This window comes from Aulonocara sp. 'chitande type north' Nkhata Bay, linkage group LG19 (genome assembly GCF_057382095.1).
Source record: "Aulonocara sp. 'chitande type north' Nkhata Bay isolate Kocher_YH1m ecotype deep benthic linkage group LG19, A_spYH_male_GT1.1, whole genome shotgun sequence".
Taxonomy (NCBI): domain Eukaryota; kingdom Metazoa; phylum Chordata; class Actinopteri; order Cichliformes; family Cichlidae; genus Aulonocara; species Aulonocara sp. 'chitande type north' Nkhata Bay.
This window is the reverse complement of record NC_141362.1, coordinates 26,446,632-26,471,761: the sequence shown is the minus strand read 5'-3', so window position 1 is coordinate 26,471,761 and position 25,130 is coordinate 26,446,632. Positions and strand designations below refer to the sequence as shown.

General features: G+C 45.9%; 1 protein-coding gene across 7 annotated transcripts in view; it reads right to left on the bottom strand.

The window, feature by feature from the left end:
• Positions 1 to 4,553: 4,553 nt before the first annotated feature.
• msrab (methionine sulfoxide reductase Ab) overlaps positions 4,554 to 25,130 on the bottom strand; it is a 45,663-nt gene continuing 25,086 nt past the window's right edge. For 4 of the 7 annotated variants that reach the window (XM_086275699.1, XM_086275703.1, XM_086275702.1 and 1 more), the window contains exon 6: positions 4,554 to 5,614. In XM_086275699.1, coding sequence (XP_086131825.1) covers positions 5,441 to 5,614 — 174 coding nt within the window. In that variant the 3' untranslated portion in view covers positions 4,554 to 5,440. Of the gene's footprint in view, positions 5,615 to 12,699; positions 12,845 to 25,130 lie in introns of all 7 variants that reach the window. The other 3 variants (XM_086275704.1, XR_015126462.1, XR_015126463.1) reach the window with 3 other exon arrangements.

The following is a 25,130-nucleotide window of genomic DNA, read 5'->3' as shown; positions in this document are numbered from 1 at the left end:
TGATAAATACGCATTAAGTTGCATAAATTTAACCTTTTTTGCCTTTTCTTTTTTCGTCAGTCTTTGTGAAGCAGCTTTGCTACTTTTAATATTCAGTTAAATGAGAAAAATGCAAAGCCATTAATAGTCTAATATGTCATAGTTACTTATCATGTATATGCTGAACGTTCTGAGGTATTGATATTTTTTTTTTCTCCCACAGAGGTCTATAAATAGGAAATGATGCACATGGTGCATGTTACTATGTATATGTCAGAGGTCAGTGTGATCAGAGACAAATGTGCAGTGTAAAGCACAAGTGCAATGTGGCTAACGAAAACTCTTTGCATTTTATTGTATTGGAAACTTAGAGAGACCGCCAAACTCATATATTGACACATACACAATTGCACACCCTGACACCTCAATGTGGCCACATTCTCACCTCAAACTTTTCCATTCACTGACTGACAGGCCAGCGTTTCCACCAGCGGATGTTTTTTGAGGCCAGTATTTCTTTGAAAAGACACAGAGGGCCTCAGCCGCACAGGAGAAAATTATGTCTTCAGTAGGATACCAAGAGTCTTCGTGCCTCACTGCTGAACCCTTTCTCTTTCATACACCATGGAGGTTATAATTTTCTTTTTGCGTGCATCAACTGAAATGTTTCACAGAATGACATAATTCTGTGTTGGAACCTGTTGGAAGTAAATTTCTATACAAAGAAACTAAACATAGACGCACACACACACACACATATGCACACACTCCAACAGGAAGAGTGTGGGTGTTTGGGAGCAGCTGCATGGAGTGGCATCAGACCCAGCTTCCTCCTGGTGCAGCGAGCACCATCTCTCCTCCCTTTTCTTTTTCTCTCCCACCATCTACTCATTTCCTACACATTTATTTCTAATCTTCCTTTGTTGTCGCCACTTCCTAGACAGAAACATATATTTAGTTGCAAATAGGCAACATCATCATGCCACCATCTTTATGATGAGTCTCATCAGGAAACTGAACCCAAGATTCAATCTGCACCGTTGACAGAAATTAGTTGGCTGTGGCAAGCACACGGAAAACAGTTTGCGCATGTTGCAATGCAAAGACTGTGTGTGTGTGTGTCCTGTTTCTGCCCTCTTTCCTTAGAATGGTTACACATCAGCACATTGCCACCTGAAAGCCCAAACGTTACTCAATACTTTCCTGCACTGAGCTCTAATTGAGAGCTTGCTAGCAATTTTAAGAGTTTACTTAACTTGCGCACCTGCGCGATGTGAAGCTGCAATGACTCAAGCAGTTGATGGACAGAGCAGATAAAGCTATAAAAAAAACACACACACACACACACACACACACACACACACACACACACACACACACACACACACACACACACACACACTACATAAAAGAGAGATGGTTTGGAAATGTATCTGTTATATGGGCGCCCCAGCTGCAAAATGTCAATCTTTTGATTGTTACACAATCATCTCTGTAGTGGCTTGATTATAAAAATGACATGATAAACAGGATGCATTGCATGTGTCAGAGAAATGTTCAGCAGTGTTTGAATCAAGGCCAGTGGAATCTTCTTCTAACACAAAGAGGCACAGGTGCAAGAGCCTAAGCATCTTGGTGTTTCAATTTTCTTTTCACTTTTCTCTCTTCTTGCTCCATACTGCTATTACTCAGTCCAATTCCAGCCATTACTCCTACATCTTTCTGCTTTCTTTTAAGAGCTCCTCTCAACCATTTTCTGTCAGCAGCACACTCCCAGTACGTGATAACTGTGCTGAAGACACTCAGCAGTTATTTCTGTGTTTCCTGTGTGTCATGTGGTGGTAGCTTGAGCTAGCTAGCATGGCTGACAACACACAGGCTCCCAGGTGCAGAGTGTCACGGAGTGGGCTGTCAGCCAGAAAGCCTGTGGGCCAGTTAGCAGCCAACAGGGCCCTGCAGCACGTGCTGGCCTCCACCCCCCCAGTGCTATTCCCAGTGGCAAAGAAGAACAAAGTTATAACATTCTGTCTTTTTTGGGAAAACACATGTGTATGTGAACATGTGTGAGCCTGCGTTTCTGCTGCACCAAAGTAACCTGTTTGAGAGTACATTTTTTAAACACAACATCACTGCTTTGTCAATGACTGGCATGCTGTAGCTGATCTGCCGTATTTGGTAATATGCTCGTGTTTCTCTCTCAGAGTTAAAGGGTCAGGCTGCACTAACAGAGCCGACCTCGAGTGAAACCGGCATGCAGGGGCACCAGGGTTTGCCCTCTTCCCCCAGCTCGCCCCCAGGCCACAGATGCATCGACCCAGACAAGGCTGCACTTCTCTGGGCAGCACAGAGAGACTGCTGTGCTCTGGTTCCTGGAGCCCTGATGCTCTGATTGAGACCCTGCGCCCATGCAGGAACCAGAGGGAGGGGAAGAGAGAGCAACAGAGGGGATGCAAACACATCTGGCATCTGCAAAACCCGCACACAACTTCTCATATCATCACGGAGTAATGTACAGGCCCTATAGAAAAGCAAAGCGCTCCCGTCCCTTCGCTATCACACGTGCGGAAGACGATACGCACCCCCACACAACCAAATGGTTGCCTCGCTCCAAATTCTCATAATTATGTGAGGAGCAGGACAAGAAGGCACAACAATCCTCCAGCTGGTAGGACAGCACCAGTATACACCGCTCTGTGCTATTGTTCTTTATATATAGCTCTCCAAGAAAAGCTGTGTTGGTGTCTAAAACAATAGATTATGTCACCACATGGTATCTAAAACAGGAAATGGTATAAAACAATGCTCTCTCCAATGGTGTATGCACATAGGGTATGGTATATAAATAAAGTTAGCTCGATTGAAGCTCTTAAAGGGAAGATACATGAAAAGCTATGAAAGGAGGACACCTTAGAGAGCATATCAGAGTGCAAGAATTTGTGTGGGTGCACGTCTCTGCAAGGTGTCTTTTTGGTGTGTTTGCTTCTTTTGCGTGGGCGCTGCCTTTTGCATTAGGCGGCAGTACAGGACGGAGTTCGAGGTAGCGGTTGGGACTTGTGTTTGTGAGGGTTGAGTGTACACGTGTGGGTAAGAGTGCAGAGTACCTCTCATAAACAACCAGCACCAGCTTCAGCCCACTGTTCCACAGTGCCACAGGTCTTTGCAAAAGCTTTCTTCAAATCATCTGGCAACGATTTTCATGAGCACAGTTGTTTAAAAACGGATGGGTAATACACAAAAAAGATTTCTTGTGACAGAAAAAAAGAATATATCAAATGCGTGATGCTGGTATGGATGCGAGCTGCCCCCTCTCTTGGAGTATAGGCCAGTGAGAGGCAAAGCAGCACGCTGGAGCGGTGAGCCCTTTGTGGCCAGCTGTGGGGCCATTAAAGGCCCATCTGCAGACAATAGGCTCTGTCTGAAGGGCGCACACAGCCTGGTTCCTGTCCTGTTCTGCCTCACTGTGTTTGTGTATGGATGCGTACATGAGAGTACCAAGCATTTCCAAGCCCCATTTTAATCTATTACAAAGGAATACAGAGAAAACACATTTACTCACGCAGCTACACTCTAAATGGCACTCGTTTTTACATGTCTGTGTTAAAGCCGGTAATTTTCCACACAAAAATCTCTCCCTACGTATTATCAACTCATAACCTGAGTTAGTGATAACGGCGTCTCTGCTTTGTGGGAGAATCATACCGTGGCTCACTCAGGCATCTCTTGTTTCAGTCAGAAATCATCACAAATGGCGGAAAACTTGATGTCACAGCGCGATTAAGGCTTTAATGCCACCCTCTTCGTCAAAGACGGGGGAAATGAAGCTCGCTTCATTAAAAGGTTATCTCCTCTCACACACTTGAGACGCAAAGCAGAATGCAAAAATATAAGCAGGCACTGGAAAACAGCAAGCTGGCCCAACCACACACCACTCAGCGCGGTTCGATCAAGCAAGCCACAGCTTCACATGCCTCGACACACACGCACACACATACAGAGCTGCTGCATGCAGACACATGCAAAAATATCTGTCCCAATACTAAAATAGGCCCACAGAGGTTGCACCTGCACCTGTGCCCTGGTCCACACCTACACACAGGTGTCAGGATGTGACACATACACACAGACAGAGAGAGATAGCAGAGAGGGAGGGGGAAGAACAAGAGCGGGGTGAATCACACTACTGCGGTCGACCAGAAAGCTTTTTCTAGATATCATCTCTGTATTTTGGAGTGTAACCATGTGTGTGATTTTCATTTTTAAACAGACTTTCATGTTGATGTGTTTAATTATAAAAAACACACAAGAAATTCTGCACACAAGGCAGAATCGGAAATTCAATTCTTTTAAGTATGTCAAATAATGAGCCTTTCATTCCTAATTATGGGCTACGTAGCGTAGAGTGAAAGTTTAAGCAAACCGTGTATCATATTGAATGCACGGGTATTCAAGTGTGTCATTGTGTGATTCAGAATGAATGGCCTTTGAATGTGCATCTGTTTATCACAGTGAGTCACCCATTTGTCCCCCCAGTGGTACGTCCCTTCTCAAATGGGGCTGAAAAGGGGACAAAATACTTTACGCAGTGGTTTTTCTTTATTTTATAAATATAGATATCTGTGTGTGTATATATACAGAGCTTTGTGGGCAGACATATGCATAAATTAACACATACTGATATATATACACAAACACCTGCACACTAAACATAAGGTAGGAGGAGAAACATTTTTATTTCCAGTGTAATAATAAGAAAGGCAACAAGTAATAAAAGGAATTAAATTGCAGTGTTTAGAAAAGTTAAAAACTAAAGAAAAACAGCATTAAAATCAAGCTAGTATTGGTGTCTTTGCCTGCTAAGAAGTATAAGAAACTGAGCTTTGTCACAGTGCTGTGGCAGTGTTGGAGGTGAGACGGATTACACGGATCAGGTTAGAAAACCGTTTCATCTTCCAGTTTACCAAGACAATGTTTATACACTCATCCCACATTATATGTATATTTATACATAACGTATGGATTTCTTTTGTGAAATCTCGCCACCCTCTGGAAGCTGTTAGTTACTGCAGTCAAAAAGAGCACTGCAATACAAAATTCAATCATGTTTCAAATTAATTTTTATGCAGCTTTTAAACATTTATTTTGTGTCATTGCTCTCCAAGTTTTTCAAGGTTTTTTTTGTTTTGTTTTATTTAGAAAATCTCTCAAAAATGTTTTACACATGTTTGTGTTCTCCATAGCTGGAAGGCAGCCAGGAATTACTGAAGCTTATAACAGATATGAGGCTCAGTAATGATGTTGACTAATGTGTTATTATCTTACAAATACGGACAGATGCATTGTAGATACAGTCCATTTATAAGAAAAAGAAAATAAATTAGATGCATGGACTGCGAACAATGAAATTAGTGCCTTGAAGCATATTCTGCGAGCTGAGTATTTTCCCTCTCTCACCACACGTGGCTCACAGTTCATCCTTTCTGGCGCCGATGGGACAGGAAATCCCGGTGCCTTTGAGGCCACAGTAGCCTTTAGGTACCTTCTTCAGGTACTGCTGGTGATAGTCCTCAGCGTAGTAAAACTGCTGCCCAACCAGAATCTCAGTTGTAATGGGACCATATCCTTTTTTCTCCAGCTCCTAGAGACAAAACACAAACATTCACCACTTTAGTTAAAACTGAATGCAAACTGAGAAATAAAAAGAAAAGAAAAAAAAGCACCTGTTCATAGTGTACACTGTTTGTTATTCAGCTGATGCTCAGCACAGTGATGCCATTGACTGAGGTTAGTCATTGTCATTACGTTGTGGGTTTGTATCCTCCACACTGCTTTCATTACCACACTCATGAAATATATTCAGCATTGCTTTCTCCAACTCCCTTAGCTTCCTCAAATGAACACACCTCTTAAATGTTTTTTTTTTCAAATTCTGTAGTGTATTGCGTGTGAACTTCCAATACATCTCCCTCATACAGTAAAGGGTTTCTGCTCCTCAACTAGAAAGCAGGGTGATTGAGTGACAGAAGAAAGGAACATCTTTTGTTTTGTAGTGCAGCGTGCTTCTGTGGCTCTCTCTGTGGGACAAAGCATCAAAGAGTATCCGCTCTCTTTGAGGCCTCTTTAAGACATTTTCACACTTAGCCTTTTCTAAACACCTTGAGAGAAGGCTTCAAACCCACTAAAGCAGCACGCTCGTTCACATAGACACTCATAACGCCTTGAAAAACACCTCTGACAGATATATCAAAGGTTTACCTGCTGTGCTGAGTGGTTTTCTCTATCTAATAATACAAGCACTCAGGCCTCTCTAGATCAGTGCTCCTGAGAGCTGACAAACAACAAGTCTGAGCTGCACTGGGACTGTCTGTGGGCAACAAGTAGCTTGTGTGTACAACAGATTGCTACACCTCAGAGAGAGCAGTTTGCAGCACTGAGGTGCTTTGCTTTGTGGGGGCGTGAGATGGGCTCAGAAAGTACAACAAAACAAGAGCTGAATGTGCTCAAGAAGGATGAGCATGTTCTTACCTTCTGCATGTAAGTCATTAAGTATGTTGTTTATATCCGATAAGAGTATTGTGTAGAAGGTTGTGATTGTACAAACCTCAAAGATCTATCCCTAAACTTTACACTCCTTCTGAGCAGGTTTTGGCTCATCACTTTGGTTTTATGAGAGCTCTTCTGCTTCATTTTTATTAACCAGCACCGCTGGTAATCAGGGTTGGGGTTAATTACAGTTTTTTCTGATTGCTTAAGCACATTTTTTGTAACTATTGGCTAATTTTGCAAAACTCTTCACACAAATAAGAAAACCTGTCACCCAATAATCAAAGCATTGTAGTTCTCTTGCAAAAGCGAACACAGCTAGATTACAGTTTTTTCTGAATGCTTAAACCCTAACTGTGATTCCTGTAGCACAATCTCTAAAACTATTCAGACTTACAGCAAAACCACTCACTGAGTTTGCAAAACTAAAAGCACAAAAACTGCTTTGCACTCAGTTTGCAATTTTGTAACACACACTTTGCAAAACTGTAGGCACAATTCACTGCACAACACTCAATTATCAAATTTCCAACACACTCCTAGCAAAAGTATACACATGTATGGCTATCATTAACACTAATTTGCCAACTGTCTGGCACACTTTCACATGTGAAAACTTTTTTAGATAATTAGTTCACTTTGCAATCAGCCTAAGCACTATAATACAGGTAAGCTGTGTGTGCGGAGTACAATGGAGGGAGCAGAAAGAGTGAGAAGTAGAGGAGGCCGAGGAAGAGGACGTGGAGGTGAAGAAGTAGGATGAAGAGGACGACAAGGACAAGGAGGAGCAAGAGGAAGACGAGGAGGGGGGAGAGGAAGGGTAGGAAGAGTAAGAAATAGAATTGCTGATGACATCAGAGCTACAATAGTGGACCATGTAATCAACCGTGGAATGACCCTGAGGGAAACTGGCCAACGGGTTCAGCCTAACTCGAGCCGCTACACTGTAGCAAGTATCATAAGGACATTTTGAGAATCGGTTAGTACAGTCACTTCGCACAAAGATTTGTAGCACTGCCGTATGCCAATGAGAAACACACCAATACCATTGATGTAAAAATACTGAAATTGTTACTTTACAGAATTGCTAGATGACCAGATGCTGGGGGCAGAGGAAGCATGTTCACTGCAGACCAAGTAACCCATATAGTCATTATGGCGATTGCAAATAATCCTATACTTGGAAATAAACACTTGTGTTTGTTTTGATGTGTTTGAATAAACACCAGTACTTGAAGTTTGGATCCCTCTATGCTTATGGATCTATGACAGAAGTATGAGCTCAAACTGACATAGCCTACCTTGTGCACAGAGAAAGCAAAAGCCAGATGTGTTTTGTATTCATACCATCAGTGTGCAGTTGGCGCATTGTGTGCTTAGTAGATGATGGCTTGTGTGTACTGTTTGATACGGAAACACCATTTTTACAAAGGTGTGAAGAGTTAATCTAGCTGTGTTCGCTTTTGCAAGAGAACTACAATGTTTTGATGATTGGGTGACAGGTTTTCTTATTTGTGTGAAGAGTTTTGCAAAATTAGCCAATAGTTACAAAAAATGTGCTTAAGCAATCAGAAAAAACTGTAACAGTAACTAATCAATTTTCAACAAACAAAATATGGATTACAGTTTTTTCTGAATGCTTAAACCCTAACTGTGATTCCTGTAGCACAATCTCTAAAACTATTCAGACTTATAGCAAAACCACTCACTGAGTTTGCAAAACTAAAAGCACAAAAACTGCTTTGCACTCAGTTTGCAATTTTGTAACACACACTTTGCAAAACGGTAGGCACAATTCACTGCACAACACTCAATTACCAAATTTCCAACACACTCCTAGCAAAAGTATACACATGTATGGCTATCATTAACACTAACTTGCCAACTGTCTGGCACACTTTCACATGTGAAAACTTTTTTAGATAATTAGTTCACTTTGCAATCAGCCTAAGCACTATAATACAGGTAAGCTGTGTGTGCGGAGTACAATGGAGGGAGCAGAAAGAGTGAGAAGTAGAGGAGGCCGAGGAAGAGGACGTGGAGGTGAAGAAGTAGGATGAAGAGGACGACAAGGACAAGGAGGAGCAAGAGGAAGACGAGGAGGGGGGAGAGGAAGATGAGGAGGGGGGAGAGGAAGGGTAGGAAGAGTAAGAAATAGAATTGCTGATGACATCAGAGCTACAATAGTGGACCATGTAATCAACCGTGGAATGACCCTGAGGGAAACTGGCCAACGGGTCCAGCCTAACTCGAGCCGCTACACTGTAGCAAGCATCATAAGGACATCTTGAAATGAGAATCGGTTAGTACAGTCACTTCGCACAAAGATTTGTAGCACTGCCATATGCCAATGAGAAACACAACAATACCATTGATGTAAAAATACTGAAATTGTTACTTTACAGAATTGCTAGATGACCAGATGCTGGGGGCAGAGGAAGCATGTTCACTGCAGACCAAGTAACCCATATAGTCATTATGGCGATTGCAAATAATCCTATACTTGGAAATAAACACTTGTGTTTGTTTTGATGTGTTTGAATAAACACCAGTACTTGAAGTTTGGATCCCTCTATGCTTATGGATCTATGACAGAAGTATGAGCTCAAACTGACATAGCCTACCTTGTGCACAGAGAAAGCAAAAGCCAGATGTGTTTTGTATTCATACCATCAGTGTGCAGTTGGCGCATTGTGTGCTTAGTAGATGATGGCTTGTGTGTACTGTTTGATACGGAAACACCATTTTTACAAAGGTGTGAAGAGTTAATCTAGCTGTGTTCGCTTTTGCAAGAGAACTACAATGTTTTGATGATTGGGTGACAGGTTTTCTTATTTGTGTGAAGAGTTTTGCAAAATTAGCCAATAGTTACAAAAAATGTGCTTAAGCAATCAGAAAAAACTGTAAGTTGACATTTTTATACACTCGCCGGTCACTTTAGGGTTAGGGATAGGGTACATATTGCCAGCACTAGGCTGGATCCCTTTTTCCTTAATTCTTCACGCCAATGGAAACATAATCAGGGATTTTGCTCCATATTGACTGCAGTCATAAACGGATGTACATGGTTAGCAACCATGTACAAATGGTCCTAAGGGACCTAAAGTGTGCCACGAAACACCATTAAACATCCACCAGCGGCAAGGATTTGTGTTTTCAGGAATTTATGGCAAATTTTGATGTCTCAGCAGAAATCGAGACTCATCAGACCAGGCAGCATTTTCCAATTTTCTATGTTGTCAGATTTTGTGAACTGTAGCCTCACGTTACTGTTCTAAGCTGACAGAAGGTCTGCATACCTTGGTTGTGTCAAGTTGTTATAGTGTTACTGTTGCCCTCCTGTCAGCTCGAAGAAATCTGGCCATTCTCCTTTGACCTCTGGCATCAACAAGGCATTGTCATTCAGAGAACTGCTGCTAAACCCAAGGGACGGCTGTGCAGCTTAAACCACTTTTCTTCCCCATTCTGATATTCAGTTATATCTTCAGCACATCATCTTGACCATGTCTATATGCCTAAATACATACAGTTGCTGTCATGTGATTGGCTGATTAGATATTTGTATTAACAAACACTTGAATAGCTCCAGCCAATGAAGTAGACAGTGACTATACTTAGTAAAAAACCCACATGACCAGATTTTGCTTGTTAAATCAGTCAGTCCATCATCAAAACTGTTACAATTTCTTTGATTAAATTACTAATTATAACTGAGCTGATGAGTCTGTTGGAAAAGAGAAACAATAAAAACTCACAATGAAGCAGCGGTATGCTGTTTTTCACTGCCTAGAGCTATTTAGCTGTGAGAGTTCAACAAGCTAACCTCATACCTTTGGTCATCAGTAATTGTGTGATGAGAGAGTGAGACAATATCAGAAAAAAATATCATTTCTAACTGAGACTAATGTCAGTGAAAAGCAGCAGGGTAGTGTGTGATGTTGCCCACATGGAGGCAGTGTGGTACTAACCGTGTGTGCTCGGGTTTGCTGGAGGTGATGCAGTGGAGTCAGTAAATCAAAGCTCTGCATCCCACAGAGAGGCTGAGGCAGCAGCTGACCTCTAACTCCTCAGTGGTTGCCGCTACAATGTGAGGGCTTCCTGCAGGAAGGACCCAGTGTCCACAATCCAAACTACAACACAATGCAGTCCTTAACACAGAGCCCGAGCCTCAGGAGCACAGACGTATTTACCTTTTAAAAAGGCAAACTGTGAGCAGTCTGCTAAAGAAGAACCAATTTTCCTGCTTGTATCCACCAGCACTGTGGTTAGCCAGCCGGCACAAGCAAAGAGCTTTGTACATCATGGCCTAATTAATCCGCCATCACCACCAAACCACAGTAGCAGAGAACCCTCCGGGGCAGAGGATGCTCCGTGTGAAGGGAGCGCCACGTCCAAGCAAAGGTCTGCTATTCTGAGTATACATACACCTCCACCCTGACACCCCCACACCACTCCCTCGCTCTCCATCCAGCCTTGTACAGCAGTCACAACACGGCGGCCATTTTAGATCTATAAATCAAAATGCATGGCGTCATGCCACTGTGTATAACCTTATGTGGCTTTGCTTTCTCTCTCTCTCACTGCAGCAGCGGCGGCAGCAGCAAAGGCATGGAAGGAAGAATATGGAGGGTAGGAAAGGATGTAAAGATGAGGGGGAGAAAATTCTAGATAGGAAAAAGTTGATGACGTTCAAATGATGGTTACCGAGAGACAGGCAGAAGCGTGTTTGCATGTGCAAATATGTATATGAGTGTGAGACGGCTGATGCAAAAGGTGTGTGTGCTGTTAGTCAATTTGTGGAGTCAGATATCTTGTCACAAATCCACATCATGGGGACCTGATCCCCAAAAAGCGAAGCATTTTAGGGTTAATATGTTTTTATTTAGCAAAGATCATAGTTAGCATTGCGGCTAGTCATGGCTCGCAGTTAACGCTGGATTAAATTTGAAGCTAATGAACGCAAGTCAATGCAATGTCCTCTTAAGTGACAAAAACATGTTTGTGTGTGTGTCCAGGGCTGAGCTCACTCAGCCCAGTCAGCCCTTCCTTTCTTCACGCCTGTCGGAAAGACTCCCATGTCAAAGACATGGCTGAATGGGTGCATGTCTGTTTCTCTCTCTCTCTCTGCATCTCCCTCCATTGCCGATTCTCTCGCTCTTTCTCCCATGTGAGCACAGAGGACTTTGCTTCGTGCTACCAAGTCCTCCCCGTTCGCCATCCAAGCGAGAGAGCCCCTCGCACCATCGCCATCGCTAGAGAGGCGGCCCCGGGACACAAATAGGACGTGACACCCCGAGAGAGGGTTGAGGTGGAGGAGGAAAAATGTACTCTCTCCCTCTCTCTCTTCCTTACCCCACTGCCTTGTCTCTCTGTGTCGTCTTCCCTCGGAAGGCCTACGGCTGCAGAGTGGTGGGGAAGAGTCAGGCACTGACATAGAGTTTGTGACACTCAGTGACTCATGGTGAAGACATTTGAAAGAGGGATATGACCTCAATTCGGTGATTTATGTAATCATGACTTAGTCTGCTATACTTTCACCGGTGTGTCACTGCTGCTATTTGGGTCTCTCCATTTTTCTTTTGAGCTCTCACCTCCGTCTTGGTCGCTAATTCCAATTAGCTTTATTGCCATTATCATAATTAAGTACAGTGTTGCCATAAATTTCAGTATATTTACAATGTAAATCTGATAGTTTAACTGTGGATGAAAAAGTACTGAGACCTTAAGCAAAATTGCAGCCCTGCAGAAAACACTCTTCGTATGGGTTAATTATTCATCGTGCTTTGCCTGTCTGTGTTGATGACTTACTGTGTAATCAGACTTTAAAGTTGCGTAATCAGGCGAGTTTTGACTCTTTTACGAAGCGTTGGGTAGTATATATTCTATAATACTGAATTAATGTTTTATCGTGTAAATGTACTGAATGTAACAGCTAAAAGGCAAAAGAAATGGAAATATAAAGAAGCATAAAATGTTAATACTCGAGCAAAGCAGTTGTTCGCATGTTTGCGCAAAGACAAAATAAGATTTGCGCGTTCCTACCCGCTATCCATCTCCTTTCGCTCAGATCTAAAAGCCAGCACGGCACTGACTGCAGCTGCAAACATGAACTCTGGAGCACAAAAAGCTCTTCAACATCTTAAAAATGTAAATACACTCTGAGTACTACGGACGGCAAACCTGCTCTGTGGCGAAATGCCGGGCTGCGGCTCTGCCTGCAAATACACGAAAAAGCCCGACGTGATATTCATGCTCCAGTCCACGGCACCATGCTTGCCCTCAGTGACCTCGGGGAGAGAGGCAGAGTGGGAGTGATGGAAGGACTCTAAGGGAAATACAAAAAGAGAAAAAAATGGAGCAAAAGAGCGACTTTTGAAGAAATGGAGTGAAGATCAGTGACCAGAGTGTGGTCATACACAATAACAGAAAAAAAGGATATTGTATTGTTCATGTGAGGTTTTGTGAAATGCAATGAGTGTAAAACTCATCATGCACATCGCTGCATCTGTATGTGTGCAACTGTGATTTTTCTTTTTCTTTTTTTTTGCCTGCTCTGCTCATCTCTCTTTCCCTCTGTCATCATGGGTCAGGCATCCATTTTAGCTGGGCTTCTTAAGCGAGGGCTCCTACATTTTGTGAGCAGAAAAAAACACTCCTACATTTCGAGCGGGAGAGAGAGGATGCACGCTCTTCAGTCTCGGAGCAAGGTGGTGCACGCTCCTGCATTTTTTTCTTTTTCCCAGGGCAGACAACAAGTAGCTCGCTATCAGAAGACCCCAAATGCAGAAGATCAGCTCGACGTTCCCGTGAAAAGCGATCGCCTTCGAACATCGCAGCTGCAAGGCGATCGGCAACATCTCACTCGCAGGCGGCGACTTAAAAAAAAGAAGTTGCCTGTGAACAATATTCCACTAAAATTTTTCTACTTATTAATTCATCTAAGCCGATAATGCTGTTTTAATATTGATCAGTTCGGCGTGCAGCTAAATTTAAACAATTTTTAAAAAAAAATGTGCAGCACAGACTGGGTTGAGAACGCTAGAGCCGGGGAATCACTGGAAGGGTAAATCTCACTTTCTGACGACTTTCCAAAATGTGGAACGTGAGCTTGTGCGACGAGAAGCGTGATTCTGAAACCTGCTGATGTTGTGCCCTGTTTTAACAGCCCCCGGGCTTCTCCTCAAGACTTCCAGCCTCAAATGATCTCCTCCTTTTTTTTTCCCAGCCATCATCCGAACCCCTGCGCACCACCCCTACACCCTCCACCCCCCACCCATTTCAAGCTCATTAAGTTAGGATGCTTTATCAGAGGGCACACTCACCCCTCCAAGGCCCTGCACACATGCATGTGCGCATACACACGCACACAGTATTCAAGCTGGCTTGATAAAACCTATTGTTCATACATGCACACACACACACACACACACACACACGTGTATATATATATAGAACCCCCCGTTCATCCATTTTTCTCTCCCCTAACCCATCTCTAAGCCACCCCCACCCCCCGACTCTCCTAATCAACTCTTCCCATCCCTTCTCTCTCTCACCCTCCACTCACCCCCACGCCCCTCACCCTAGCTCAAGGGAGACACATTTTAGCAGAGAGGGAGGGATAGAAAGAAAAAGAGATGGGGGGGAAAAGAGGGATGGGGGAAGACAGAGGGAGAGAAAGTGATGCACTCCTCCTCTCTGCTCTGCTGCCACAGCAGCTTGGCTACAGAAGCCTTTGATGTTCTGCAAATTTCAAATTTCATTATAGAGAACCCCCTTCTCCTCCCCTCCCCTCCTCTCCCTCACCCACCCCCTCCCCCCTCCCTCTCTGCTCTCGCGCTTAAACAAGCTTTTCTGCCTCACTCTCCCAAGCCTCCATGCACCCCCCCACTCTCTCAATGCTGAAGTTAAGAAACTGAAAGCCCTGCAGAAGAGACTCTTCGTATGGGTTAATTATTCATTGGGCTGTGCCTGTATGTGCCAAATGTATGTCTGTGTGCGTCTGTATGTACACGCGAGTGTGGGTGAGTCATGTGCTGGCAGTGGGGTGGAATAGGGATTTTGTGATGCCTTATCTCTGGTTGTCTTAGATCGCCTCCACCCACTCTCTCTTGTCACTCTTCTTGAACATGCATTCACTTCTCCTGATGCTCTCCCAGACAGCATTGGGCTTTCAGGATAAAATACACACTCACATACAACCTCACAAGCGCATACACACACACAGCAAGCTCTTCCTCCGTAGAGATGCTGTTTTCAAGCCAGACGTTCTTGAGACTCAGCATCAATGTGGCGAGGCAACCATTTCAGGGCAGGAAGCTGCCATTTTGGTTCAGAGTGTGTCAGCTGCTTTGGGAAGACACGTATCCCAGTGGTCCCAGTGGCCCTCAGATGGAACTGGGGTGCCACTGAAGTGGCTGACAGATTGGTGGAGTCAGCAGCGTTCCAGAGAGTCGGGGAGATTGAGTGAATACTGTTTCTATTCTAGAAGTTTGCAAATGTGAGTGTGTGTGTTTTGAAGGGTCTTCTATGGACTGGTTATTTATTCTCAGCCCTTCTCAGGCAGGTGATGATATAATGCTCACTATAACTGTCAGGGTCCCTGTGCCTACCCGGTCGGCTCAGTACGGCTACATATGTTTTGTATTCCTTTTTTTATTTTTTTCCTGCTCTCTCCTTTCCCCTCTTTCCCTCCTCCCTCTGCCTGGGCGGAGCTCACCTGCGGGCTCCTGCCCTTGGCCCACGCACCTGTGGCTCATCACGAGTGATCCAGCTCCTTTATAAGACGGCAGCCCTGCGTTTCTCGTCGCTGGACCGTTGCCGACCCTCGTCAGTGTAACCCCAGCTCAATGACTTCAGAAGTGTTTCATAGCGATTTACCTAACTACCCATTCGTGTCTCTGTGTACAGATTCCCTGGACCTACCCCTGTGTTACCCGAGTGAGTGGAGTGTGAGGAGGAGTGGACGGAGAGTGTGCGAGTGTGAAGAGGAGTGGACAGAGAGTGTGCGTGTCTTTCCCGTTCGTGTGTGGACCCCCGGAGCCCGGCTTTCCCCTCACTTTTGTAAATAATCACCTGGTGCATCATAATAAAGACTCTTGTGCTTTCAAGACCTAGAGCCTGCGCGTGAGTCCGTTCAGTCCCGTTGTGACAGAACGGTCCAGCCACAATGGACTCAGCAGGCTCGGCGTCACCCGCCCCAGCCCCGGTCTCGTTGGATGAGCTGTTGCAGCGACACGAGCATATGTTGATGCGGCTCAGTGGAGACGTTGCCGCTTTGTCTCTGGCTCTCGCCCAGCGGACCCCGTTGACTGACTCTCCGCCCCCGCCAGCCTCTCCGGCAGACGAACCCATCCCGGGCACGAACCCCCCACACCTGTGGTCGTCGGGCATCAGCCTCCCTCTCCTGAACTGTTTCATGGTGAGTTGGATAAGTGTGCAGGATTTCTCACACAACTCACTTATTTTTTTCGTCAGCAAATTCACTGGTACCCTGGCAATGGAGATAAGATTTCCTTCTTTGTGCAACTGTTACGTGATCGCGCTCTACAGTGGGCCCAGGCAGTGCTACGATCCCACCCCGACATCTCCTACCCCGAGTTTTTGTCTAAGTTTAAGAGCGTTTTTGACAAAGGATCCGAGGCTGCCGCCGCCGCTCAACGCCTGTTAAATCTTAAACAAGGTAGACGCAGGATGTCGGATTATTCTGTCAATTTCTGGGTTTTGGCTGAGCAAACGGGGTGGGGGAAGGAGGCGCTAAAGAGTGCCTTGCTTAATAACATCTGTGATGAATTAAAAGGCGAACTAATAATGCATGACCTGCCTGCCTCTCTTGACTCTCTAATGACTCTGTGCATTAAGTTAGATGATCGCCTTCAGGCTCGCAGAGACCTCCGGGGGCGGGCCTTTCAGGAGCCACGGGCGCTCTTGGGCCCACCAGCGGGGGAATGGAGGGCTAAACCCAGTGCTGCCCACAGTGGCGAGCTAAGCGAGGAAGGCGAGCAGCCCATGCAGCTGGGTCGCTCACGGCTAACACCCGCGGAACGTCAGCAACGCATGGTCTCTGGTGAGTGCCTGTACTGCGGCCGTAAGGGCCACTTCATTGCCACCTGTCCATCTCGACCAAAAGGGGGCGCCCGCCCGTAGTTAAGGGAGTACTGGTGGGCGACCTGTCTAGTAAAAGCTCCCTTCCGCGCTTAATGTTACCGGCCAAGTTAACAGTTCACACAAAAACCCATTCTGTGATGGCGTTAATTGACTCTGGCGCGGAACAGAGCTTTATCGATTCAGCCCTCGCGGAAAAATTAGGGGTTGGGTCTGACCCTCTACCTCATCGTTTACATGTCACCGCCTTATCTGGGCAGCGGCTGCCTGATATAACCCATGTCTCAGAGCCCGTGTCACTCACACTCTCCGGCAACCACACCGAGGTTCTAAGCCTATTCGTGTTTAAAGCTCCTCAAACACCGCTTGTCTTAGGTCACCCCTGGTTGCGACAGCATAACCCTCATATCGACTGGAAATCTGAATGCGTGGTGGGCTGGGGAGTGGATTGTCACATGAATTGCCTCTGGGCTGCAACTCCGCCCTCCGCGTCTCCTCCAAATAACCTGTCTGAGCCTCCGGATCTCACCTCTGTTCCACCTGTGTATCACGACTTGGCTGAAGTTTTTCGTAAAGATCATGCACAATCGTTACCACCTCATCGGCCGTATGACTGCGCCATTGATCTTCTCCCAGGCGCCACACTCCCCACCTGTCGCCTTTATAGTCTCTCCCAACCTGAGAGAGCGTCTATGGAGAAATACATCACGGACTCACTGGCAGCAGGCATAATCCGGCCGTCCTCTTCCCCTGTGGCAGCCGGCTTCTTCTTTGTAGAAAAGAAGGACAAGTCTCTCCGGCCTTGCATTGATTACCGCGGCCTTAATAACATTACGGTTAAGAACAAATACCCCCTACCGCTCCTTTCCTCGGCTTTTGAACTTCTGCACGAGACAACGATCTTCAGTAAATTAGACCTCCGCAATGCCTACCATCTAGTTCGGATCAGGGAAGGCGACGAATGGAAAACAGCTTTTAACACCCATCTGGGGCATTTTGAGTACCTGGTGATGCCCTTTGGGCTGACTAACGCCCCAGCAGTTTTCCAGGCCCTCGTGTATGACGTCCTCCGGGACTTTATCAATCGGTGCGCATTTGTCTACTTGGATGATATCCTTATCTTCTCTAAAACAGTGGCGGAGCACGAGACACACGTCAGACAGATTCTGCAGCGTTTGCTGGAAAACAGACTGTTTGTGAAAAGCGAAAAGTGTGACTTTCACGTGGACTCCGTGGCCTTTCTCGGATACATAATAGAGCGGGGTGATCTGAAACCTGACCCGGCGAAGGTCCAAACAGTGCTTACCTGGCCCGAACCCCCAAACCGTCGACAGCTCCAGCGCTTTTTAGGCTTTGCCAACTTCTACCGCCGCTTCATCCGAGATTTCAGTAAACTCGCTCTGCCTTTAACCAGACTCACTTCTCCTAAAGTGTCTTTTCAGTGGGACCAATCCGCGCAGGAGGCCTTCCTACGTCTCAAAGAACGGTTCGCTACAGCACCTATCCTCTGCCAACCCGACCTCCAGCAACAGTTCGTCGTTGAAGTGGACGCATCGGATTCCGGGGTCGGGGCGGTGTTGTCCCAACGGAGGGAGGGTAAGCTCCACCCATGTGCCTTTTTCTCTCACCGTCTCTCCCCAGCAGAGCGCAATTATGATGTTGGAGACCGGGAACTTCTGGCTATCAAGTTAGCACTGGAGGAATGGAGACATTGGCTAGAGGGAGCCACTCAACCATTCATTGTGTGGACAGACCACAGAAACCTTGAGTATCTCCGAGCCGCAAAGCGACTCAATCCCCGGCAAGCGAGGTGGGCTCTCTTTTTCATGAGATTCAACTTTTCAATTACGTACAGGCCCGGGAGCCGCAATGTGAAGCCAGACGCCCTCTCCCGACTGTATGACTCCTCTGAAGCTCCATCGGCACGGTGACCTGGGAAATCGAATCTCAGATTAAAGAAGCTCAGAAAACAGAACCAGATCCCGGGACCGGGGCCCCAGGTCAGTTGTTTGTGCCCTCCTCTGTTCGTTCTCAGGTACTGCAATGGGCACACGCCGCCCGGTTCACCTGTCACCCGGGAGTACACCGCACCATACGATTCCTCCAGCGTTACTTCTGGTGGCCCACTTTGGCTCGGGATGCACGGGAATACGTCGCCGCCTGCACGACCTGCGCCCGTAACAAGTCGTCCAACCAACCTCCCTCCGGTTTGCTACAACCGCTGCCCACTCCGGGACGGCCTTGGTCCCACATAGCCTTGGATTTCGTCACCGGATTACCGGCTTCAAAAGGTAACACAGTCATTCTAACCGTTGTGGACAGGTTTTCTAAAGCTGTCCATTTCGTTGCCTTGCCCAAGCTGCCTACGGCCCTGGAAACCGCTCACCTCCTCACCACGCATGTATTCCGCCTCCATGGAATTCCGGAGGACATTGTGTCAGACCGTGGCCCCCAGTTCACTTCACGGGTCTGGAGGGAGTTTTGCTCCGCCCTCGGCGCTAAGGTCTGTCCTCTGGCTTCCACCCTCAGACCAACGGGCAGGCTGAGCGGGCGAACCAAGAACTGGAGGCTGCTCTGCGGTGTGTGGTGTCCACAAATCAAACTACCTGGAGTGACCAGCTGCCATGGATTGAGTACGCCCACAATTGCCTGACTTCCTCAGCCACTGGAGTTTCACCTTTTGAGGCGTCATTAGGATTTCAGCCTCCACTCTTTCCGGCCGTTGAGGGTGACCTCTCTGTGCCATCCGTCCAACACCACCTGCATAGATGTCGCCGGGTGTGGAGAGCCACCCGAGCTGCCCTCCTCCGGACGACGGCACGTAACAAACAGCTCGCAGACCGCCATCGGACACCGGCTCCTGAGTATGCGGTCGGACAAAAGGTATGGCTGTCCACCCGCTATGTGCCCCTCCGGGCGGAGTCCAAGAAACTGTCTCCTACTTTTATTGGGCCATTCGAAATCGGTGCGCTTGTGAACCCTGTGTCTGTTCGGTTGAACCTTCCGCGCAACATGCGTGTCCACGACGTTTTCCATGTCTCCCAGATTAAGCCCGTGCTCTCCAGTCCTTTGTGCCCTCCTTCCGGGCCCCCGCCTCCCGCCCGGATCGTTGATGGGCTGCCGGCGTATGGGGTCTCCCGCATTATGGACTCTCGGCGCCGGGGGCGGGGGGTCCAGTATTTGGTCGATTGGGAGGGCTACGGGCCGGAAGAGCGCTCCTGGGTGCCTCGCTCGGCTGTTTTGTGTCGGCGCCTGCTCCGTGACTTCCATCGCCGGCACCCTGGTAAGCCCGGTGGGTCGCCGGGTGGCTCCCGTTGAGGGGGGGGTACTGTCAGGGTCCCTGTGCCTACCCGGTCGGCTCAGTACGGCTACATATGTTTTGTATTCCTTTTTTTATTTTTTTCCTGCTCTCTCCTTTCCCCTCTTTCCCTCCTCCCTCTGCCTGGGCGGAGCTCACCTGCGGGCTCCTGCCCTTGGCCCACGCACCTGTGGCTCATCACGAGTGATCCAGCTCCTTTATAAGACGGCAGCCCTGTGTTTCTCGTCGCTGGACCGTTGCCGACCCTCGTCAGTGTAACCCCAGCTCAATGACTTCAGAAGTGTTTCATAGCGATTTACCTAACTACCCATTCGTGTCTCTGTGTACAGATTCCCTGGACCTACCCCTGTGTTACCCGAGTGAGTGGAGTGTGAGGAGGAGTGGACGGAGAGTGTGCGAGTGTGAAGAGGAGTGGACGGAGAGTGTGCGTGTCTTTCCCGTTCGTGTGTGGACCCCCGGAGCCCGGCTTTCCCCTCACTTTTGTAAATAATCACCTGGTGCATCATAATAAAGACTCTTGTGCTTTCAAGACCTAGAGCCTGCGCGTGAGTCCGTTCAGTCCCGTTGTGACAATAACAGCCTTTTCTGTGCTGTGATACAAACTCAGTTTGTTTGTTTAACATTCATCTACTTGTAAATAATTACATTTAATTTTTCTGGCTATTTTAATTATTAAAAAAAAGAAAAACATCTCATCTTGTCTTAAAAAATCTCAAATTCATAATAGAAAATCATTTAATAATATTACAATAACATATCATATCATGCAATGACATATTTAAGGGTGATATTGATATTCTTTGAATGAGTACAATGTACAAAACCTCTCTAGTCTAGAGCTGCCTGGAAAAGATGACCCTAATCTGCTGACCTGCTGGGGATCATACATCGATCAGGCATAACATTTTGACCACTGACAGGTGGTCATGGGGCCTGTTACTGTGTGGGATACATTAGGGAGCAAGTGAACATTTTGTCCTCAACGTTGTTTTAGAAGCAGGAAAAATAAGGATTTGAGTTGGACCAGAGCCAAATGGGGCCAAACTGTGATGGCTAGACCAATGGATCAATAGAAGCTATGGAAGAAGGTAGCCTGGTCTGGGGTATCACATAGATGATGGGGTAAGTGCGCGTCACTCATCTGGGAAACACCAGGATGCACTAGGGGAAGAAGGCAAGCCGGTGAAGGCAGTGTGATGCTTTGGGCAATGTTCTTCTAGGAAACTTTGACACGTACCACCTATCTAAGCATTGTTGTACACCATGTACACCCTTAATGGAGAGGATAATGCACCCTGCCACAAAGAAAAATAGGTTCAGGAAAGGTTTGAGGAGAACAACAACAAGTTTGAGGTGTTGACTTGACTTCCAAATTCCCCAGATCTCAACTGATCAAGCATTTGTGGGATGTGCTGGACAAACAAACCCAACATCTCGCATCTTACAGGACTTAAAAGGATCTGCAAGATAAAATAGCACACCTTCTACCTTCATGTAGTCCACGCTTCGACAGGTCAGGGCTGTTTAGGCAACAGCACAATATTAGGCACGTGATCATAATGTTATGCCTTTTCGGTGTACAAAATAATGTTTAAAATGACTGAAAGTTCTACAGGAGATTCAGGATGGCTGAATTATTTCAAAGTGGAGGGGCAATAAATAGATGATATAATTTCCCTGCTCATAGTTGGTAACAAATGAATGAATGAATAATGTAATGACATGTGAAAAGTTTCAAATATACAGACATAACATGTCCTCTTAAGTAGCAAGTTACCATTTAAAACTAACGTTTTGTGTTGAGTAATGATAAGGAAACACAACAGCTGGACAATAACGCAAAGATTTAGCATGGCTGCTATCCTCGCTAATAAAAAAGAGATATTTAACAATGAACTTAAGGAGAAAAAAACGCCAAAGCAACCTTTTATATCTGCCTGATTTCGTTCATCTAAAGTCTTAGTCGTATGTGACCGAAGTTATTATGACTGTGTACCATCAATGTTTGAAATGATCACATCAAAGACGGGGACCAGATCTGAGACTACTCAGTCAGTTGCCATCTTCAAAGCAACTTTGGTGTGTCAAGAAGGCGATAAAACAGGGACAAAACGGCAATAAGAGGCAGTCGGCGTGCTGTTGATTTTTCCTTTGAATTGGGTCAAGTTGGCACTTACATGCAATGTGTTTGCAATAAAACAGAGATTAACTGTGATAAATCACAAATCTGTGGATGTTTGTTGCCGTCCATATCAGATGTTTAGTATAGAAAAGAGTCCCTGTATGAAGGAGCGTGAATGGGTGATTGAGCCATGTTGTGTAAAGCACTGTGAGTACTTACAGTAGACAAGCGCTATATAAGATCCACGTGTTAATGAGGATATTGTTACTGTACCAAATGCGTGCATTGGTCTGGGTTTTCTTCTTTCAGGTTCTCCCTTTAGCGGTTGCCTCCGTCTCACACTATCCCTTTCCTCCTCTCTGGCAGCTTCCGTATTTAACATGCCCAATATATCCACTATCCCTCCTCTGCACATGTCCAAACAATCTCAGCCTTGCTTCTCTAACTTTCTCTCCAAACTGGTCAACCTCAGCTAAGCTCTGATGGACTCATTTTTAATCTTGTCTGGTCAGTCCCAAAAAAATCTCTGCTGTCTTCAGCTCCTCCTCTGGTCTTTTTCTCAGTTCCACCATCTCCAAACAATACATCCTTTCCTTTCACTCATGCTGCTGTCCTTCTGTGACAAGTTACCCTGACACTCATCTCCTCCCACTTCACGCTGCCTACATTCTCTTCTTCACCTCTCTTGTGCCCTTTCCGTTGCTCTGGATGGTTGATCCCAGGTATTCAAACTAATATACCTTCACTACCTGCAGCTTCACTGTCATACCTGTCTCCCTCTCATTCACACGCATGTATTGTGCCTTGTTTCTACAGACTTTCACTCCTCTTGTCTCCAGAGCATGCCTCCACCTCTCTTTCACCTGCTTCTTACTCTCATGTACAGATCATCCTTCTCTCTCACTGAGTCCAAACACAACTTCCATATCTCTGCTTTCTTTGTCTTTAGCCAACAATAGATCAGTTTCCACCAGCACCTTGTTGGCAAACAGCACCGGAGGAGGTCATTTTTAACTCGGGCCCCAACCGATCTGGTATGGAAATCTCATTCTTGATGTTTTTGTTTGATCTTATAAAGATTTTACACCATCATGATGCTACCTTTGACATATATTTGAGTTTGGGCTAGACGGGGAGCATTGATAAATGGGATAAAGGCAACAGAACCCTGGAAAAAAAGCCATGGAGAGATGATTGAATTATGTCCTGACGTCTGTGTAGAAATGTCTGAAACACTGGAACCGGCTCTGCTCACTGTAAAAAGGAAAGCAAGATGTATCCTTGTATGTGCCTTGCATACAAGGATACTCCTCCTCCCCTCCCTCCATCGCTCCATTAAGTTCAGTTCAGTTCTGCTCTGCTTCAATAAAATCCCAGTATTACTGTGGAGCAGGAATATGTGGCTCGTCTCTAAACACTCAGAGCGGGGACTGAATAAAGAGCGACAGGACAGAGCCAAAGTTTTAGCACTGTGCTCACAGCTTTGAGCCATCCAGTCATGCCAATTACACACTCATTCTGATAACATCTCCCCCGTCTTTCCAAATAAATAAACACTCCTAGAGGCAATTATCACACACACATATCAGCCACAAAATAAGACATGCTTTTGGTGTAAAAAGCATAATTTACAGTTAATTGCCTGCCACAAACCTTAGTCACTCAGGTTTGTGTGTTTCATTATTTGAAGGAGCACATGCCAATCTGTCTGCCTTTATAAATTGAATAGCAATTAGTTGCAGGCCTTTCTCCAATCTGTTCGAGACTGACTCTTGCCAGTTAAGGTTGAAATGAGACAGGCTGTCTCCCACCAGGTGAACTGTGCAGTCCTTGCAACTGCAAGCATCCAGAGGTTGAGGGTGCCGCACGCTCAAATTCCAGGTGAAAATGGGTCATTGAAACTACTTGCTATTGGTCCCAGGTAACAAGAAAATTCAATGTAAGCACTTCGCAACTACTGATTATTCTGGGTCTCCTAAAAGTTTTCACTTTCACTTGCATTTGAGGCCCTACAGTGAACCGGGTGAACTCCAAAGAGCTGCCAAACAGATCACAGGTAAGATTGTTTGGTCGAATGCCGTTTCTAAGTTCAAAGATGAACTTTTAAACTCAAAATATACACATGTAATTTCCTCCTGTCTCTTACTATGCAGATGGTAATGCATGTGTGCCATCTGTGCATTTCTCTCCCTGTTTCTTTGTTGACTGTTACAGGCTTCATCCATTTGCCCCATGCTCTTTAGCTTTTTAAAAAATACTTCAAGGGTGTATCTTGGTGGTATGTGTGCTTGTGTGCGTGTGGGTGTGATGAGGTCGTGGTCAGTTGACAGCCAAAGGGCAGGGTCATCTTCAGTTGATAACCTGTCAGCGATGACTCTCTGATCTAACTGGCTCTCTCGTACTTTTCATGTTCTTCCTCCCCCACCTTTATGGTCCCAGCTGCCACTCCTCTCTAACCTCTGACCCAAGCCCAAAGCCAAGGTTGGGAGGTTGTTGCCACGGCAACAAAACAGGCCCGCAGCGCCTGGCTGCTGACCCCGGGAGCCCCAAGTAACCCTAACGATCATAATTTGCTCCCCTCTGCCCCCTGCCAGCTCATCCATGAATACCATTTGGAGGAGCGAAGAGGGTGATGCCAGGAACAACGGACGGATCGGCAGGCTGATGGGCAGAACAATAGAACGAACAAAAGAAGCACGCGTGCGCCACTGAAAGGGAGAGCTTTAGAAATCAGTTAAGATGGCCTTTTGACCCCCTTCCTCTCTTTCGGTTTAAGAAAGACGGTTTAGATGCATATCACCTAAAAAGATGGTTTTGCTTGACTAAACTGCATAAGAGGTTGCTACTCCAGACACTAATTTTTAATTGCCATTCAAATAATAAAGAAAGCTCCAAACTACCACTTAGACTGCTGCAACACTCAAAAAGGTTCCTATATACTGATAAAACCTATATATGATGACTCAGTCATATTTATATACATGCATTACGTTAGTCTTTTAACTGGAAAGGTGTGTGAGACTTTCTTCACATTTTTCAAGAGTCGCTCCGTGGCTACTGCTTTACTTG